General features: G+C 36.8%; 1 protein-coding gene across 1 annotated transcript; it reads left to right on the plus strand.

Annotated features, from left to right (window-relative positions):
• The first annotated feature begins 307 nt into the window (after nt 1-307).
• On the plus strand, nt 308-17,858 carry mrc1b (mannose receptor, C type 1b). Its single transcript, XM_068737628.1, has 31 exons — nt 308-406; nt 1,027-1,383; nt 1,696-1,866; nt 2,113-2,268; nt 2,966-3,076; nt 3,707-3,844; nt 3,967-4,143; nt 4,764-4,918; nt 5,511-5,624; nt 5,853-5,968; nt 6,078-6,226; nt 6,325-6,524; nt 7,135-7,250; nt 7,617-7,689; nt 7,815-7,968; nt 9,379-9,417; nt 10,090-10,253; nt 10,354-10,415; nt 10,800-10,900; nt 11,033-11,175; nt 12,211-12,316; nt 12,556-12,683; nt 12,767-12,811; nt 13,077-13,179; nt 13,450-13,679; nt 13,998-14,163; nt 15,288-15,452; nt 15,561-15,677; nt 16,331-16,486; nt 16,952-16,984; nt 17,207-17,858. The coding sequence occupies exons 1-31, from the start codon at nt 310-312 to the stop codon at nt 17,452-17,454; spliced, it is 4,290 nt and encodes a 1,429-aa protein (XP_068593729.1). The 5' UTR covers nt 308-309; the 3' UTR covers nt 17,455-17,858.
• Nucleotides 17,859-20,850: the final 2,992 nt, after the last annotated feature.

Genomic DNA, 20,850 nt, shown 5'->3' on the forward strand with positions numbered 1-20,850 from the left:
GGATGTGGCTTTTTTGCCATTTCGGGGGTGTGACATCTATGCAAGCAAAACAGTGTGTGTGTGTGTGTGTGTGTGTGTGTGTGTGTGTGTGTGTGTGTGTGTGTGTGTGTGTGTGTGTTTGTGTGAGAGTATGTTTTTGTATCCCAACCCCCTTTTTACCAATAACAAAATGCTGAAATGTGCCAATCTGAAACATGACACTTTGTCAATGAGAAGAAGAAGAAAAAAAAAAAGACAGTGTCAGGGGTATTAAGATTCCCTCCTTTTCATGTTCAGGCTCATAAGTCCTCTGCTTGCAGTGCGTGGACAATGTCTCCTGCTCTGAGACTTATCAGAAGAATGCTCACCCAGAGGATAACTCTTGCAGCCTTTGTGCTCTTCATCCCAACATGTTCAACAATAAATGGTACAGTATGCACTAAAGCTTTCTTGTGTGTATGTATACATTTATGTGTCTAATATCTCATGGTACTGATGCAAAGATCAGCTATCTTCATACATTAGTTTTACTGAATATTTGTTGTATTGGAAGTTATTTAGATTCTCATTGACTTCACTACAGGACTGAAATCAAAAGTATTTTATAATATTTTGTAAATTATAATTATGCGTTGATGTCTTATAAAAATTGCATTTAAAATTGTACATTTGGGCTTAACAAAGAGCTGACACCACTACAGCAACAGACTAGGTTTGAAGGATGCTCTGAGTACATCTCTAGTCTGTCACAGTTTTGAAAAGAGAGGAGCTCCAGTTGAAAATAAAATGAATGAAAAAAAGTACATTTGAAATTAGATGTCTCATATAAACATATATATATATATATATATATATATATATATATATATATATATATATATATATATATATATATATATATATATATATATATATATATATATATATATACACACATACATATCTATCTCTATATATGCTTTCTGACAATGCTTGTGAGAGGACCATATGCACAGAATACAATATTATGGAACATAATTTAAACAGACTTTTTTTACTTTTTTTCAGATTCTCCATTCTCAATCACTAGCAAAGCCACTGGTTTATGTTTGCTGAGAAAATCCACCCGCTGTCTTGACATGCGCTGGACAACCGGCAATCGTCTTTTTGTGACCTCAAACAAAAAGTGCCTTGGAGCTCAGGGCAAAAGTGTGGGGAGTGAAGTAAGCCTCTACGATTGTGACGACAACAGTGAGCTTCAAAAATGGGTATGCAAGAATGTGACAATGCTTGCTCTCAAAGACACACAGCTCTACATCGAAGTCAAACCTGATGAATCAATCACCCTCTCCAAAACTGTCGGGCCGAATAACGAGCTCACAATCACAGGGACATCCAGCGGCGCCTGTTCGAGAACATACAGAGGTACAGTATTAAAACTGAACTACACAATACATGAGCAAATATGCATGATTGTACTGTGATTTATCGAACACCTGACTCTCAGTGTCAGGTGACGTATGATCAAGTAGAATGATGCATCAAGTTCCTCCTGACTGGAGTTTGGTTGTGCACGTCTAAAGTCAATCAGTAGTGAAGAAAAGATGATGAAGAAAAAAAAATGGTTTAGGTCTGCCCTAAAAACAATTGGCAAAACAATATATCTTTGCAGAATCATTCATTTGCGACAATTTAAAACAATTTAAAGTGATCAACCTCTTTTGTCCTTTTTTTTAGAGCTTTATACCATTGAAGGAAACGCGTTTGGTAAGATCTGCAAGTTTCCCTTCCTGTACAAAGACCGGTGGTTTGGAGAATGCACAACGTACGACTCCTCAACAAAGCGCTCTTGGTGTGCGGTTAATACAAAATTTGAACATGAGCAGTGGGGATACTGCCCGACTTCTTGTGAGTACTGAATTTAAGGGTTGAATCCCACATGCCAGCAATACATGCATCTTCAGGAAGATTAATTCTGTTTTAGAGCACACATTAGATTATACTACAAGTTGTTGTCCATTAGTTTAGTCAACGTCTTTGATGACTATTAACACAAAGCATGCAACATAAGAGCAGAATTTTAGGATACAGTAGTACACTGTTGTTTAAATGACTAAATAATTTAGTTTTCTATTTCGCTGTATTGATGCACAGCCACAGACCACTGGGCGAAGAACCCAGTAACAGGAGCGTATTACCAGCTCAACACACAGTCAGTTCTGACGTGGTCCCAGGCTGAAGCCAGCTGCAGACAGCAGAGTGCCGCCCTGCTCAGCGTCACAGATCCTCACCAGCAGGCTTTTGTCTCAGGTAAGATGTCACCTGGTGGATGTTTGCTGGTACTGAAACTGACCCAACATAGAGGGGTTACTTTATATAGATATTGTTAAAATTGCATGAGTTAAATGTGTTGATATAAATAAATAAAAAAATATGAATTATTATGTTATATTCTATATGCATAATCTGTATGAATTGCTATTTAAACTGATGTTTAATGCATCCATCCTAAGAAAGAAAACAATATGATAAAGATGCAGTCCATTTGATACGTAAGAAACAATAAAAACAAATCTTAAAAATGTTTACAAAGTTAAGATTTGTTGTAAAATATAATTTGACATGTTTCCTATATAACATTTTGAATTTAGTCCATTTACATTTGGGTCAACTGAAATTGCATTATTCAATGGATAATAGACAAGGGTTGTAGCTCTGTTTTAGTTTAAAAACAGGAAATGATCGATGAAATGACTACTACTGTTACTTTTTGCACCCATGGACCAAACCGGTATCAGTAACGGTATTTCATGGTTCATCTTGTGAAATTTCCCTTGTGTGTTTTTGTGTGCTTTGTATTATTTCTTTGTGCAGTTAATTCTGTCTTTTTGCTGACTTGTTTTAAAGCAATGAAAAACAGGAACAATGTGGAAAAGAGGAACAATTTCTTTACTCTGTCCCTTTCCTTTTTTGTCCCTCTCAACCACACAAACACAAATAAACACAGCGCTATTGGGATCAGGGAAACAAAAACTTTGGATTGGGCTGATGCTGGACCCACAACATGGCTGGCAGTGGTCTGATAGTAAGCCCTTCCGTTATCTGAGATGGAGTACAGGTAAGTCTTCACTCCAGTAAAAAGGTTTAGAATAGAGAGTTAATATTTGACTTACCTTCATCGGGTGGACACAAACACGGCCCAAAAAGAATGATAATGTTGCTTAGTATCTGCTGTGTGTGTAAATAAGTTTGCGAAGTCTTAAACTATAAGGCGATATGTCAGTGTTGTGTTTATTACTTGTTGCTGCTGCCCCCATGTGACCAAACATCAGTTAATGCAGGTGTACACTTTTTTAACAAGGCAAACCCATATAAACAACATTTTTCTTTTCATCAATTATAATTAGTATTTCCATCTGTGTAATTCTACCTTTTATGTCTTGCGATAGCTCTAGATCCTATCAATTGTCCTTTTAATTCAGGGTCATTGTATGCATTGCATTCAATTCACTGAGATGTTATGCCTTATAATATCTAAGGATTTTATTGTAGATACCAGGTTATCTTAGTCAGTTTATCCAGTTAAGTGAAAGTAAATGCAGTGAAACTACAAATCCAACAAAAGATTTTACATTATCGAAACATGCAAGTGTTATAGCTGATGTGAAAACTCTCAAGGGCATAGTGTATGTGAATCTGCAATAGTAAAGAAGGAATCTCAATTTAAATCATCATCCTCTTGTTTTAGGAAATCCAACTCCTAATCCGGGGCACAACTGTGCATTTCTTGACTTAGCTGGAGAGCAAACCTGGCAAAGCTCATCCTGCGTCAAGAAACAGGGCTACATATGCTACAAAGACGGGGCCCCGCCATCTCCTCCCCAAAGTACAGAAACATATTCTACTCTATTGTATTCTACCCTCCTCTGGCTACTGTATTGTTTCTCTATGTGACCGCGTGACATCAGTGAATAAATCCCATTTATCTTTTGTTCTTTTCTTCATCAGTTGAGCAGGGTTTTTGTTCACCCCCTTGGATTCCCTACAATGGCCACTGCTTTCACCTTCATCGTACTCTTCAAACATGGTCTGATGCTCGGAAAGAGTGCCGCAAAGAGGGCGGGGACTTAGTGAACATCCGCAATGTGGAGGACCAAAGCTTTGTCGTCTCGCAACTTGGATACGGTACGTGATGACAATAGACAGGAAGACAGTCCAACTTTCTGTGTATTTCTGCTGTAGACTGATTTTAAAACGTAAATCTTTTTTTACATTAAATGTGACAATCCAAAGAGCTCAACAAGTCAGAATAGGAAGGGAGGAACCATGCGCACTGAGACTTTAAACTGTGAACATCAAAAATTGTGTTTTTCACAACTGCAAGTCTAAGAAATAAAGTAAGATGTATGGGGACTTTATTAGTTATGTATTAATGAGGTTACTTACTTTTCCAAACAAACCATATCATGAACCAATCTCAAAATTGGAAATTAATTAATTACACTCTATGTTTGATGTTTTTTTTGTCTTTTTACGGAATTTACAGAAGTAAATATATATATGGAAGATGGTAAAATGCAGTATATTGAATGAACTAATACACAAGCTATACTCATTCAATATTTCTCCATGAAGTATAATTTAGACAATACTTATTGGCAGATTCAATGTTTACAAGCCATGTTTACCAATGTTCACATGGTACCAATAGCTCCATTCATTTCACAATGTAGATCTTTATTAACATTGCAAAATTTTAGCCACGGGTTGACATGAGGCACATTCCTCCCTGACCATGTCTGCAGCATCCACTGACGAGCTTTGGATTGGACTGAATGACATAACGACAGAGGGGCTGTTTGACTGGAGTGACCACTCCACTGTCAGCTTCACCAGCTGGGAGTTTGGGAAACCTACTGTCTCCACTGATGCAGATGACTGTGTTCTCATCAGAGGAGAGGTAAGGAGCAACATGTGATATAATGGTGCACATATAGCTTAATATTCTTATATCATTCATGTCTATCTGAATACATCATATATAGGGCCAACTAACATCCTGGTTGTATCCGGTTTTTGTTTTTTAGAAAAGCCCCTTTTGATTTGTGCAACAAATACTGAACTGCCTTACGCTTGCATGCGCAGATTCAATTTTAACTTGAGCGAATAATCAAATTAAGATCTTTTGTCGGATTCAGAGATTTCTTTTCTTATTTTCAAATTGTAGGTATAAAAAATACATTTACAAGATGTTAGATTACTCATAAAAACTCACAGCTATTTATCACCGTTTGTGTCCGGTTCAGGGAAATTAGATAGAAAATAAAAGATACTGGATGGCACGAAAACACTAGGTATAAAACAGTCCAAGTACAAATCAGTGGTCTGTGGACAAGTTTTACTTTTTTCTTTTCTTTTCTATTACTAGTCCCATAGTTGTTGTTTTTTAACCCAAATATTTACAAAGCGGAAAGCATTATGAATTTAAGTATATCTAGTCCACCTGTCCAGTACATTCAATCAACAAGTATGTAAATGTTTTCTTCTTGCAGAATGGGAACTGGGCCGATCGCTTGTGTAGTGAGAAACTTGGCTTTATCTGTATGAAGCAGAGTGCCACTGAAAGCACCGGAGAAGAAGTAGATTTGGATATAGGCTGCAAATTTGTGAGTATATGTATAATCTATAAAAAAAAAAGTATATGATCTCCAAACACATCTGGCTAATCAAAGTGCACTATTATAACCCTGAAATTAACTGGTTCAATATCACGTTCAGCTGGACATCAGCTAAGCATCTACATCACGCACTGCAGATAAATGTCTTTTATGAACAAAATGGATATGTTGCATTTTAAAACTATTCAGTTCTAATCAGTGCTCGACTTCCTACAGGGGTGGAAAAGACATGGCTCCTACTGCTACTTTATGGGAGCAGAGACGAAGACGTTTGATGAAGCTAAAGATGACTGCAAGAGCTCAGATTCCTACTTAGCTGATGTTTCAAATGGGTAACAACACCTCATGTTTTTTATTAGCCATGATATAACTGTGTGTGGAAGTACTATACATTGTACGAGTGTTTCACAGGATGAGACAATCTATTGTAAATATTTCCAGGGTGGACAATGCCTTCCTTATCAGCTTGGTGGGGTTGAGATCAGAGAAACACTTCTGGTTAGGCCTCTCGAATCAGAAGAACATTGATCAATTTGTGTGGACCAACACAGATTCAGTGAGGTTTACTCACTGGAACGCTGAAATGCCAGGTATGGAGAGAGAGATGCAATTCCATCTTTAAAATAGAGGGCACAAACAGTAGCTACATCACTTACACTTCACTATTTTTTATCTTCAACAACTCAAGGTAACCAACAGGGCTGCGTTGCCATGACAACTGGGATTTTGGCCGGACTCTGGGATCTGCTGCCTTGCACCAACAAGGAGAAATACATCTGCAAACACCTGGCAGAGGGGGCAGTTTTAACCGTTGCACCACCGACTCAAACCCCTACCAAGTGCGAGGAGGGCTGGATTCGAGTAGGAACAAGAAACATCTGCACGAAGGTACATTCAGAGATTAACCTCAGCTAAACACAATCAAACATGTTACCTGCAAATACCAACTAAACAAAACCAGTGTCCTGTCACAATCACCATAACATACTGTATATATGCTGTTATATCTACATATTTTGTCTTTATTTTGTAAATATAACATTATTTAACTTATTTAACTTGTGCTACGTCCAGCAGCAAACAGCAAACACACATAGTTATTGACTAGCTAGTGAGCATAGTGGAAGTGTTAGCAGCTAAAAGAAGATGGTAGAGACCAATACAGAGTTACAATAGAGCAAATATTAGACGTCGCCTGGTAGACTGGAACCTGCCTCATGTCAAATGAATGATAAAGTTGATCCATAACTGCTGGATGTGTACATAATCAAAACAAGTTTAATTCAAAAGGTAAATAATATGTCAGTGTTCTGTTTACAGCTTGTTTCTGCTTCTCCCAAATGGCCAGAATTTTTTTTTATTGTATGATTAGAAATAAGTCAGTTTCTCACATGCTATACAAATCTGGACAAAATAAATAAAAGTCTATTCAAGTAATCTACTCTACTGCTGTACATATCTGGTCTACTTTAATCCGACGTTCACCGTTATGTTCAAGTTCTTCACAGGGCCTCGGGCAGATGAGAAGACCTGGTATGAGGCCAGGGATTACTGCAGGGCCATTGGAGGAGACCTGCTCAGCATCCACAGCGATGCCGAGCTACGTGTGGGACGGTATGAGCCGGTTAATTACAACTTTAACTTAAAGTTGCAGAACCAGATACCAGTTGAAAACAAAACCAGTATATAGTAAAATATCCCCCTGTATGTAAGACTATTACAAATCACAAATACTGGCATACAGAGGCACACAATTGGATTACAGAAAAGCAAAATTAATTTAATAATTTAAGTTTCATACTCACAGTGAATACATAAAAGTAAGATGAATAGAATAAAATATTTACTCTACTATTGAGACCTAACTTGAGTACTTCTTTAATCTATTTCTCATTTCAGTTACGTCCTGCCTCTACAGGGCAACAGCGTGCTAAAATAAGTTACACTGATGAATCATTTATACAATTTTGTCTACTGCAGACATGGAAGAGGCTGGATTGGACTTCATATTCCTGACACGAGCACTGGTTATGCATGGAGTGATGGATCCGCGGTTAGTTAACTGCGCTCTACTTTTTACAACTAATCTGATCCCAAATCATTCAATCCTATATTTTTGTGCTTCTATATAAACATATGTAACATGCAATATTGTTTGTTGTTTCTTTCTGTTCAAAGGTAAACTATCAGCACTGGCAAGAAGGAGAGCCAAACAATCATAACAATGAAGAATCTTGTACTGAATTCAGAACATATAACTGGGATGAGGGCGGGTCCTGGAACGATGTGCACTGTGAGAGTTACAACGACTGGCTGTGTCAGATCCGTGCAGGTACAGTTGAAAAAAAATGTGTACTTCTTCCGAAGAAAAAATATTTTTAACGTTCATCCAGGAAAAACTGACTTGGACATGTATGATATTTCATGCCTTTGATTGTCTTCCTCCATACTGCAAAACTGCCCACAAGACACATCTTTATCACAAACACATCTCCAAAAGTAGGGGTGAAGAGTTGTTGTGACTTGTATGATTGATTTATCTTTGCTTTATCTGTCCAGTAACCAGTTCAGATATTAAAACCAGGCAAGATGGAATTTTGTCTTTTCAATAAAAGACAAAAAGAAGCGTGCTAACAGTAGATGCAGCACATTTACAAATTCATTAACTCAGGACAATCAAGCAAAATGAGCCAACTTTCACAATGGTTAATCGTCCAATAGAGCTGTGCGATAAATTGATACATTTTCACTTTCACTATTTATGGTACAGAACTGCAACCGCTTCCCTGAGCTTCCATTGTTCATGGGAAACACACAAGTTCTCAATAACATATGTTTAATCTTATTTACAAAAGGTTTTTTTTGTCAGGGATGCAATATTTTCTTTTTAAGGCATATTTTATTCATTTTTTCTAAAAAGTTTGGTGAAGGTAATAATGTATGTAATCGATCCTTTGTCATCTGTCGGACTAGTTTGCTCTTAAGAAAAAAAATCGGAATTGATTGAAAAAAATCTGATTTTATTTTTAGGTTATATTGCCCAGCCTTATATCCAATAGGATTAAATAGACCACAGTATTAAGGAGACCAAACTGATGCACCTCTTTATACAACACAAGGAAGGAGTGCACAGTAGCCCTATTATTCATACATAGTCTCTCAATGACTCGTAGAAAGTAATAGGTCAAGTCAACATAACATTTTATGGTTGGTTATATGACTTTGCCAGTCAAGTATATATGTTTGCAGGTCAATATTGACATTCTATACATTTAAGATCATTTTCCTGCTGCATTGTTGTAAATTTGAGGGATTATGTATAAAAATAACTACAAATCCCACACTGTCCATATACAGTAATACAGATGTGAACCTCCTTGCTTAAAGTCAGCACGTTAACCATTGGTATGTTTTATACAATGTACACCTGTACAAACTTAAAAAGCAAATAAGGTCAGGTTATCAAATACTGATAATGAAACTAATGAAAACAGTCTTGTATATTTATCAATGCAAACTCATTTTGCTCACTTTGGCAAGTAATTTGCTAGATACTGTTATTCATAGTAACTCATAGCGTGAGTGGTCAAACCAACGCCCATGGTACTGCCATGCTCCCCTTACTCGTTTACATTATCCCACAGTACGAGATTCGACTCAAAGTAGAGGACAGAGTGGGGAGAGTGGCCGATATGTTTGTGTTCTCTCTACATGAAATTGACACTTGTTTGTGGCCTTACAGGAGTGACTCCAAAACTACCTCCAAATAATACTGCAGTAGGTAAGTTAACTAACACACACACACACACACACACACACACACACACACACACACACACACACACACACACACACACACACACACACACACACACACACACACACACACACAGGGTGGTGAAAACATAAAATGACAGCATATTGGGAAACTGGCGATGTCTAGTTAGACCGGGTATAACTTCACATGTCACATTTTTGAGTAGTCATTTAAAATGTCCCTGAGTTGAGATTACTATAATAATGAGCAGATATCAAAGCGATCACGATAGTCTTATAATTGACTGTTTCAGATGTTTTGTTAAATCAGAATTTAACAAATCTAAGTGAAATACGAACAAAGATGTGTTTTAAAGAGTCATTAACAGTTTATTAAATTGAAAACAATTAAATTAGAAATCTCAGGCAACACAGGCAAAAACAGTGAAACTATGAGCATTCAAAAACACTTTTCCATTCATCAGGTAATTTACATACAGGATATTATTGGTCCACTTGACCAGACCACTTGGCATCAGTAATATTACAACTTCTAGCGAGTACCATTAAAAATCATTCACTTTGATGATGTGTAACCTTTCATTTGACAGACATTAAGCTGTAAAAGATTTACTATAACAGAAAGACACTTCAAAGTAAAACACAAAATGTCAATATGTTTCTCAAACATTTGCAGCCTATAACACCACTTCAGATGGTTGGATTGTGTGGAGAGGGAATCAGTACTTTATTAACAGAAACACAATGCCCATGGAGAATGCTCGTCACTTCTGTCAGCAGAGGCATGGTGACTTGGTATCTCTCAACAGTAAAGATGAAAATGTCTTCTTATGGAAGCAGGTAGGTGTTTATTTTCCTTGGTTTGCTAAACAACAATTCAACTTCTATTTTGAAAGAAGTAGGTCTAAAAGCGTGTGTGTTCATGTGTGTGTGTCCACAGATTTCAAGAAGCTATGGGTCATATTATATAGGTTTGTCAGTGGATCTTGATGGCTCATTATGGTGAGTATCAATGAATGCCATACAATTGAATACAGTGAATCATTGGTTACAGTATGCATGTCATTTTGCACTACTTTTAAGATGTCTATATCTAAAAATGATCCCGCTTTTTGTTTTATTTTAAGTTATTGTTTATCAGTATTTTATTATTTGTAAGTATTACTGGTACTGACATTTAAACTTCATCTTGATTTTCTAAGCAATTTTCCTGATTTTTAGTGTTGTTTTTTTTAACCTACATTTATTGTCACCTCTATATTTAATTTGTCCTCTGCTTATTTACCATTACTGCAGAATGGCAACAAGTTGGACAAATAATTGTTTCTAATGTGAAGCAAATATTGTTTGCACGATTATACGTCATAATTCAAACTGTGCTTTAAGGTGGATGGATGGTTCCCCAGTGGGGTTACGAAGATGGGATGAAAATCAACCAGATTCTAATGCTTTTAATGAGAACTGTGTTACTATGACTTACTACATGGGTGAGTAATTGCAAAATGCCGAATGACAAATTAAACAAAGTATTAACCCTAGATAAGACGTTCTGGATAAGATGAATATGCTACTCACAATATGCTGAAAAGTTATTAATTGTATCTCCACTGTACTTACAGGCTTCTGGCGTACTTGTAATTGTGGCCAAGACCACCAGTTCATTTGTAAACGAAGTAACTCAGCACCTGTCAACACCACTGCAGCCCCCACAGTTCCTCCTACAGGTGGCTGCCCACTCAGGTGGACCAAATTTGACACAAAGGTTAGAAATCACTGGCAACTGTTAGTTTCGATCTTCTCGACCACTTCTAAAATGTCAGTTCTTGACCATTTACTCTGATCAACAAGTTGACATTGGCTCTCATTAAAGAGCATTTAGGACTGAATGAATTTGTCCAGGTGTGACTTACAAAACTGTTTTTCTATATCTGAGTGGTAAAATAATCAGCTTTCAGATTTACAGTATGCCACACGACTTGTCCTTTTTTTCACATATAACATGCCCTTATTTAAGCAGTTGTTGCAACTATTGGTGTTATTGGTGGTGCAGAAACAGGCTTGTCAGTTATCTGTCAGTTATTGGGCTTTGCTATCCTTTGGGCAATCCTATATACATAGGGCTAGTTACTGGGTCCCATCATCCAGTTACTTTGTATTTCTATTATTGAATTATACTTATTGTTATCTTCAACACCGAGTAGATGCATCTTTGAAATATAATGGATATAACCTTAAAAATACTTTATATATAAAGTTATGGAAATAAAGATACATAATATATCAAATGTGAAACACCATTTCACATAAGATTAATTCACATATGTAGGAAGATACATGCGAGTGTGTTGGAATACATTTACATTTGGTTTTCAGAATTTTACTTTAATTACTACTAATTTATGTGTTTTTCTTTAGGTTTATTTAAAAATAAAAATATACAACAATGAGCACAAAGAGTGAGTGAAGAAAAGACTAAAGATGTGAAATGCCTTTTACTGGAACATTACAAATTGCTCAAAAGAGAAAAAAAATGTAGGTAACATTATCAGAAGAAAAAACTAAATATGGCTTTTATCAACAAGCTTTTATGCAACAATGCATTCCTGATGCATAACTATAAGTAGGTGTCAATGGTTTTAGGGCTACAACAACGGAGGAACTATAAATACAGAGTTTGGTAGAGAAATAAGTACACAGATATTTTTTTTAATCAGATCAGATGGCATCAAAGCTTAATGAAAGAAGCCTAGTGTTTGGTTGTAGAGTGAAAAATCACGATTTCATTTCTCATTTGTAGTGTTACAGTATCATTAATAGCCAGCCGACCATCTGGGAGGAAGCAATGAAAAAGTGCATTTCCATGGGAGGCAATTTGGCCTCAATTCCCACAAGGCGTGTGCAAGGTTTGTCCTACTGTTTTTGTATATATTTTCAACAATGATCATAATCATATATAATCGTGTGTACAGTGTAAATCGAGTGGGACAGTTCATTCTTGACCTTGAAAACAACAGCAAAAATATCTTTGGAAAAATGATGAACTTACTTTAAATTAATCATTTGTAAATATTACTTTGGAGATTTTGCCAAAACTACGTGAAAATAAAGATGAAAATTACTTAATTTCTACATTTAATTTCAGCATTTTTGACCACCAAAATGGCTGAAACAGCAAATACAGACATGTGGATTGGTTTAAGTGCTTTTAAACAAGATGGATTTTACTGGACTGATGGGAAAGCAAGGAAATACACCAACTGGGGCTATTCTGTAAGTACACCCAATCTTAGCTTAGTGTTGAGTCTTGGTTGATAGAAATAAAAATGTTTGTTTCTCTTGTTTCTGCTCTTTAGCCAAATCGACGTCGTCAAGGGTCCTTTTATCAAAGATGGGATGAGGTAACATATCCAAGACTGATTTTAAAGTAAAATATAACTCCTTTTTAGTTTTTGTCATGACAGAGCAGACTAAAGTCCCTTGCTAGCAAACATCAAAGAGTTAAGGAAATCATCAGGCTAATCAATCAATCAATCAATCATTCATTCACTCATTCACTCACTTACTCAAACACTTAAGACCACTGCAAGTTTAAGCCAGTCAGCAGTTTTGATGTCCCATTGAAAAGATTTTTAAATTCTAACCCCTCCCTATGTCCTTCACCAGGACGAATGTGTTGTGCTGAACAGCAGTCCTTCCTTTGGCACCGGTAAATGGCTCATTAAGACCTGCAATGACACCAATGGATTTGTCTGTCATCGAGATATTAGTGAGTTCATTCTTTCTTTAAGAAATTATCTGAGGCAAAAAATAATAAATCAATCAATATAGAATGTATTACATTACAGAACAGCTCCATACTGCCCAAACCTCAGTTTGCATTCCATGTAGTAGAGTAAACATGGTTTTGGAAAATTGAAAGCAATCATTTTAACCTGTAGTTCCTGTGTCAATAAAGTTGTCTGTAAAAATGTAATAAAATATATATATACACAGTATATATATTTTTTTAAATTATATGTATCTCTCCTCTCAACAGACATAAGGTGGCAGCCTCAACCAGAGCCAGCACTTACTAACATCTATGTAACTCTGGGAAATGACAGTATCAAGCTTGTGACTAAAAATCTGACCTGGGATGATGCCAAGAAACACTGTGAAGGTGATAACGCCAAACTGGCTAGCCTACGAAATGAGTGGACGCAAGCCTACGTTGAGCTGCTGGCTATGAATCTCAAAGCTCCTCTTTGGATTGGACTGAACAAACAGGTGCAGGCTGCAACCAACTGAAAGTACTGTACTGGAGCACAAAAAAAAAGCAATTAACGGCTAGTTCCAGGGAATTTTTGTTAATCCTTCAGTCAGACACTATTCAACAATTACTAATGACTAATTTACTACAAATGATTAGTTTTTATCCATGACAAATGACATAGAAGCCTCACAAGACAGCTAACGATCTACTCTGTGATGTCTTGTAAAAATGTTTCAATTTGTTCAATCTATTTGGCAAAGGGAGATATTTTAAAAAGCCATATACAATGCATGTTGAATTAAAATGTTGATTTTATCCATTCTTGCTTTCAGATAAGCGGTTATTTTAGGTATGTTGATGGCTGGCACTTGACGTCTACCAGCTGGGCTGTAGGTGAACCAAGCCAAGACCGACCTTGTGTGTACCTGGATGTGGATGGAAAGTGGAAGACTGCTTTCTGCAATCGGACCATGAACAGTGTTTGCAAGCAGTCTACAGGTACGGTCATTAGCAGGCAATGCAAATGAATACAATCCACAATGCATGAGTCATGCCGAGTGTCAACTTCTGATGGTTTAAGTGGTCTTACTGTAAATGCTGTAATATAGTTTATTTTGCTTACGTCTTTAGCATACGGTGTGTTAAATATTAGCTTGTTAACCTAGCTGTGATCCATGACTGCAGTAATAGATAACATGTTCATGTTCTATATGACTAAACTATAGCCCAACTGTTACTGTTATCAATATTTTAGACCTTAAATAATCTGGTGATGATTTCTTTTAACATAAACAATAATCAGGAATTCCTTGAATCAGTTATTTTAAAGGATTGTGACTAAATACTAAGAGTAACTTTTTATTTTTATCAAATTAAATTTGTCAGTGCCATCTGATGGACAAACTGGTTCACAGTTTCTAAATTACCTCAAACCTAGTTTAGCAATTCTGTACAGCAATTCCTTGATATTTATCAGTTGCCTATATATCTGGAATAAACTCATATCAGCTGATATATTGGCTTTTCAAAACCCTACATCAAGTATTACAAAGAAAACATACTTTGATGGATCGCAGGTGAGTGAATACAATTTATCTAAAATCAAAGATGGCACATCTTTTGTTAAGAAGCACTGCATTCAATGCTTACACTGATGCATAGAAGTTATATTACAACAGTATACAGTCTAACAATCGTATTCCGAAACTTGTCCACTTTCTGTTTTCAGCTTTGTGAAAATGCAGCTTTCAGATAATCTAATTATATTTTAAAGTGGGAGATGATTTCTCTCAAGCCATGAATAAATACTTCATCCTTCAGTTTATCAAAAAAAAGTGGACATCGCCCATGCACACTCCATTAGTGAAAAATGTGTTTTGTTTTTTTCAACTTTATAACCACCTTGATGAGAGTTTGTGATTTCCACACTCTTCTATAAAATAAATTCATGAGCACTGACTTTGTGAAAAATGTCAATTCCCTCAGATGCAATACTGTTAATTAATTGATCCAGGATATGGATCAGAGCGAGTTACTACAACAACAGTTTGAGGTTTTAAGTTCAATGCATTGAATAATTAGTGAGTAGTTGATCCCCTCATCACTGTCTCTGTCACTCACAGATGTGCCACCAACAGAATCAAGCATCTTTCCAGGGATCTGCCCTCAAGACACGAATGAGGAGTACCGCCAGAGTTATGTCTGGCTGCCTTTTAGGGGTCATTGCTACGTGTTTATAACCGATGAAATTGAATGGGCAGATTCAGCTAGCAGCTGTGTCAGGCATGGTAAGAGACACTTTTAGATCTAGAGTAAATCAAGTGTATGGTGGAATAAACAGAAACTAGTAATAAGTGGTTAGTAATTGTTACAATCAGACTTTTTTTGTTGTGAAGGTGGAATCCTGGCTAGCATTGAAGATCCTACTGAGCAAGAATTCATCAAAAGCAATGTGGAAATATTTCAAGACAGCCACAGCTCTTTCTGGATTGGCCTGTACAAAACTCATGGAGGTACGATTACACTCTTTTCTGTACTGTACTTAAAAGGTGACCTGTGGAGTTTATTCACCCACAAATAAACTGTACACACACTGCACTGCTACGTTCACAGCTATGACGTCACAGCTCATTTCATATTCGCCGTCACACACACACACACACACACACACACACACACACACACACACACACACACACACACACACACACTCCCTCTCTCTTCACCACATGCCCACAGATGTTAATAATATATTTTAAACATTCCTGCTGATGAAAGTGAAACAAACCAACTCTTTAATGTCCTTGTTTTTATACTTCTCTTGTTTATTGTATATTCTATGTATGTATGTACAATGAGAAGCAATGTGTAACCGGAGTCAAATTCCATGTATGCACACGCATACATGGCCAATAAAGCTGATTCTGATTCTAAATTGGGAAAATAATTAATTTGAGAAAATACTTTTAGCTCAAATTCCCTTTTTTTTAAAATTGTGTTTATTAGATGTTACCCTATTATTTTTTTGTCCTTTTGTTTACATTTCGTCCGCACCTTGACAGGGCCTCTGCAGCACACGTGGGGCAAATTACAGAAACAAAATTATATCAAACAGATATACAACAAAGTGAAAATAGTTTTATATCAAGTTTCTGTTTGGCCCTAGGGAACTGGAAGTGGTTGGATAAAACAGTCCTGGACTACACTAACTGGGCTGGAGATGAGCCTGATAATGACTATGCACAGATTGAAACCTCAGATGGGACTTGGAAGACAGGTCGCAGATGGCACGACAGGGCATACATCTGTAAAACACCCAAAGGTAAGATTATCATTCCCATGGAGTTTAAATATAAGGTGTTTTTATAAGTTCTCCTCATACATGTAGCTTGTTCAAAAAGCCTTTGAAGTAAGAGGGAGCCACACTCAAGCCTCTATTAAAGGGCCATTTTCCTAAAAACCTAATAAAACGAAGAGAGAAAAACTTCCTATTGTCCTACAACTTTATGATTTGTACTGTTTGTACAAATCAGTACAATAAAGGTAATCCTCCATCAATGGCCATAAACTCAACATTCAGCCTCAGATTACCTTTTGTGACTCTGTTATTTTAAGTGTTACTTTATGTATATAGTGCTGAAATATTAATACAAGAATTTCATGCGTAGGCTGGGGAGTGACGGGGGTCAGTGCCGTCACTCTAGGGGAAATTAAAGCTGAATGTATTCCTTAAAAAAGATTTGTTTTCTGAGCACTTTTTCCTTCTTTTTCTCTTCTCTTTAAACAGTGATGGTCATAGATTCAGAATCAGGAAAACCTGGTAAGTTACACCTTTGTATCTCCTTAAGTTGAGTAGTATTTGAATTATTTAATAACAATAACGATATTTGAAATGGTGAGTGTTACATGTAGTGAAATCTTGACAGTTTTTATACAAATGAAAACATGTAGTGAAATGTAATTAAAAGGAATATAAATGATACTTAAAGCTAAATTTAATTTGAAATTGTTTTGACTGATCCACATCTATTTGCTTGTGCAGAACCTCATGGAGGTCAGGATCCTCGCAGTCGCGTCCACACGAGTTTGATAGTTGTGCTGATCATCACTATCACTTCTACGCTGATAGTTGTTGCATTCTTCCTCTACAAGAAGTCTCCTCGTTCTTTACCCACCTTTGACAATCCACTCTACTTCGACAGTGAACGATCCCAGCCCGATGTGGTCGATACCAATAAACTGATAGAGAATGTAGAAGTAGAAAACCCTGAGCCGATTATAACTCTGTGATTTATAAAGTAGCAGAGTCTAGCGGGACATGCACTGTACTGTACTCTATCCCAAACTGATGTATCACACTTGGATGCTTCATTAGTGTTTTAGCTTTGTTTTTTTACTATAGTATATAGTAAATATATCTTCAGTTATTTAACAATACGTCACTAAGTGTGAGTTTCAATGGAGTTGGCAATATCTGACCTCATGGAACAGAACAATTTAGGCTCTAGGATGTCTCAGTGGGAATGACTGGTGTTTGATTTTGTCTTTATATCTATGATTGAATGTATATAATTGCTACATGTTATGCTTATGCTCACTAGATGCTGTTCATTGCTTGTACTCTTGAAATGTGTAAAAAAAAATATACTTGCCTGTCATTGTTAAATGAACATTAAACTTGGCACTAAAGAATATTTAAAGTTAAAGTCATTCAGGAATGAAATAACACGAGGGATCAATTTACCTCCCATCATCCTCTTTTTGTAGCTGCCCAAAAATCCCCAGAGGCCCCAAAATAAGATATTAGCACGATGAAGTTTGCTCATCGCTTACCGATCCCTGACTAATAAACCACCTTTGAAAACCCACTCTTCTTCAGCGATTAGCAGTCACAGTCCGATGTAGTAGAAACCAATAAACTAGTAGAGGTGCAGAGGAAGAGAGCCCTGAGTCTGTTATGACTGTGATTAACAAGACAAAAAAACAACAGAATCTAATAGGACACAAACTCTATCGCGGGCTTCTGGACAATGGCTTTCTCTTTTGCATGGCCAAGGATTTCAGTCTGTTCTGAAATAGGAAGAGTTTCACTAAGGCGGAAACCTCCAGTTCTGAGGAGTGAAGCCAATACGGAAGTGTCTTTGACTTGCATTCTCTCTACTGACCAGCAGGGGGCAACTGGCAACTTGGAAAAAAAGTCCAATTGTATGGAAGTCTATGAGAAAATGACTCTGCTTCTCACTTGACTTATTACCTCAGTAAATATTGTTAGCATGTTTTTTATGGTCTCAATCGCTAGTTTCAAGTCGTCTTTAGTACAGCATGATGTTCATTTCGTAAATTGTGGTCCCATTTTGAGTAAAATAGACTATAAAGCAGAGTATGATATAAGGCGGGGCTACCTTGTAATTGACAGGTCATATACGGCGTCTCTACGTTACTCCTCTGCCATCCAAATATAGTCGCTTCCGTTTATTGGTTACAAAAATGTCAAGATGGCGACGACCATAATCCAAGATGGCGATGGCCAAGAACTCAAGGCTTCAAAACAGTAGTCCACAAACCAATGAGTGACGTCACAATGACAACATCCACTTCTTATATAGTCTATGGTTTCACTAGAGTGGCTAAAATGGCCAGAGGAATTTAGACAGGAGGTCTTCTTAATTGGAATGATAGTTAGAATTAATTTGTATTTAATCATATATATATTTTAATGACTAAAAAGAGACTTTTAGTATAATCCTGTGTATTTCTATATTTGCTACGGATCAGCTGTTGTGTAAAGTCAAGGGTAATGTCTAAATAGCATTAAACAAAGTAATACATATAATAAATGTTATCATTTCTGTATTTCATCCTGCTGAGAGTTATATGATATATTATCTTATCCAGCAGGAAATTCTGGTGACCTACTAAGATATGGCTTGCTCATAAAAACAATGAGCAAAAGTGACAGTGAGCGTCAGACAGAGTCCATCAGCAACTTAACAGCAAACTAACCAGCTGCCCTCTTAAGACTTTACACCACGGTTATTAATATAATCAGGCAACACACTTACATTAGTAAGTTTAGAAAATAGGCAAGAGATGTATTTTGCGGAGGCCAAATATTGTTTAGAGGAAATGTTTTCGCCAAATTCTGCTGAAAGACTCAAAAACATTTCGATGTTGCTCAATTGCTTTGTCTACTAAGCAATTTTTTACCAGTACACCTCACCTGTTTACATTCTTACATCTTACTCAACTCCAAAAGTTACCACAGCTCACTTCTCAAATTCACAGAAGCCACTTCCTTCTTTGAACACAACATTCTTTAAAAAAAAGGCACACATGCATATTTTTTTTATTTATTTGGACCAATCGACCAAATCATACGGTCTACAATCTTTTTACTTATTAACTCTATGACACAATATATAAATCATTTACAGTACAAAAAGAATTATCCTTGCGTGGGTATTCAGATACGTGTGCTTAAATGACCACTTCAGTGTGAGGAAGAGCCTGGTGCTCAAAACGTTACACATCAATACAATCTTTTTCATGGAAGCTACTTGGTGCGCAGATCAATCTGTGTAACACTTAAGGAATAATTTACCCTCAAAATGACCATTTGTAGATCAATTACTCATCCTGTGTTGCCTTGAATTCATGAAGAAAACATTGTTTGTCTCGCATGCCTCTGCGGAGAATGGAAAACACTTCAAACTTGTCTGGATTTGCATGGTCAAGTAGCGCCTGCACAAGCGTTGGACTGGTTATTTAGAAGTGTTTAAAACAATGAGGTTTTACTGAAGATGCATGTATTTGGGAAGTACTGAACATTCAATAAAAGGCACTTGGATTATACTACACGAGTTGTTTCAATATAGTTTTTGCTGTTATTAAACTTAGGCCCAATTTACTTCAATACACTTGGGCTTCATCAAGATCTGTTTGCCATGGAGGCATGTGAGAAAAAAGTTTTGTTTAAGAATTCAAGGTAACGCAAGGTGAGTAACTGATATACAAACGGTCATTTTGTGGGTGACAAATTCCTTTAAGCTAGTATTACAGCATCAAATCAAGTCTTTAATCAAACACTTGTGGTGGAAAACTATACAATAGTACCAAATGAGTCCTATAACACTGAAATAAGGAAACCTGAGCAAAGCAAATTTGTCTTTCGAATTTTTATTCCCGGCGCAGAAACGACTCAATCATCACACAGAGTGCCAGTGTTGTCTGTGGGATGGAGAGAGTCTTGTGTGCAGTCTGAATGCATCTTTTAAAGGGTCAAAGCATCAAAAGAGAAGGGGGGGGGGGGGTTTCTTACTAACACATCTGTTGTTCTCCTAATCTAAACAATTAACATACTCCCTACACTAAATGTTTACGACTGCTCTAATCTAAACATTGCGCAGCCCTCCCTTTCGGATACTTCCTTTGAAGGGAGCTACAGTACAGCACCATGTAGTAAGGTCAAACATAGAATGAAGCATATAAGCAAGTCACAGAATAAAAAGTACTTAACACAGAGGAATTTTCTATCACACACTTTCTCTCACTTATGAGGGCGTACTTCCTCTGCTGCTTCTGCAAGCCGAGAGTTAAGGATGTGGGCAGACTTGCAGCCTTTACTTCCTTAGCTGACACTGACTCATCAGCCGTAATCATGCCTCTGCTGGGATTCTCCGCAGCCCA

This window comes from Cebidichthys violaceus, unplaced genomic scaffold, assembly GCF_023349555.1.
Source record: "Cebidichthys violaceus isolate CVI_PGR_0920_01 unplaced genomic scaffold, fCebVio1.0.p SCAF_8, whole genome shotgun sequence".
Lineage (NCBI taxonomy): Eukaryota > Metazoa > Chordata > Actinopteri > Perciformes > Stichaeidae > Cebidichthys > Cebidichthys violaceus.

Excerpts from the sequence above, each read along its gene's own strand:
- mrc1b (XM_068737628.1), top strand. The coding sequence starts at position 310 with ATGTCTCCTGCTCTGAGACTTATCAGAAGAATGCTCACCCAGAGGATA. Across the intron at positions 10,416-10,799 it reads GATCTTGATGGCTCATTATG|GTGGATGGATGGTTCCCCAG; the intron begins GTGAGTATCAAT and ends CTGTGCTTTAAG. Across the intron at positions 11,176-12,210 it reads GGACCAAATTTGACACAAAG|TGTTACAGTATCATTAATAG; the intron begins GTTAGAAATCAC and ends TCTCATTTGTAG.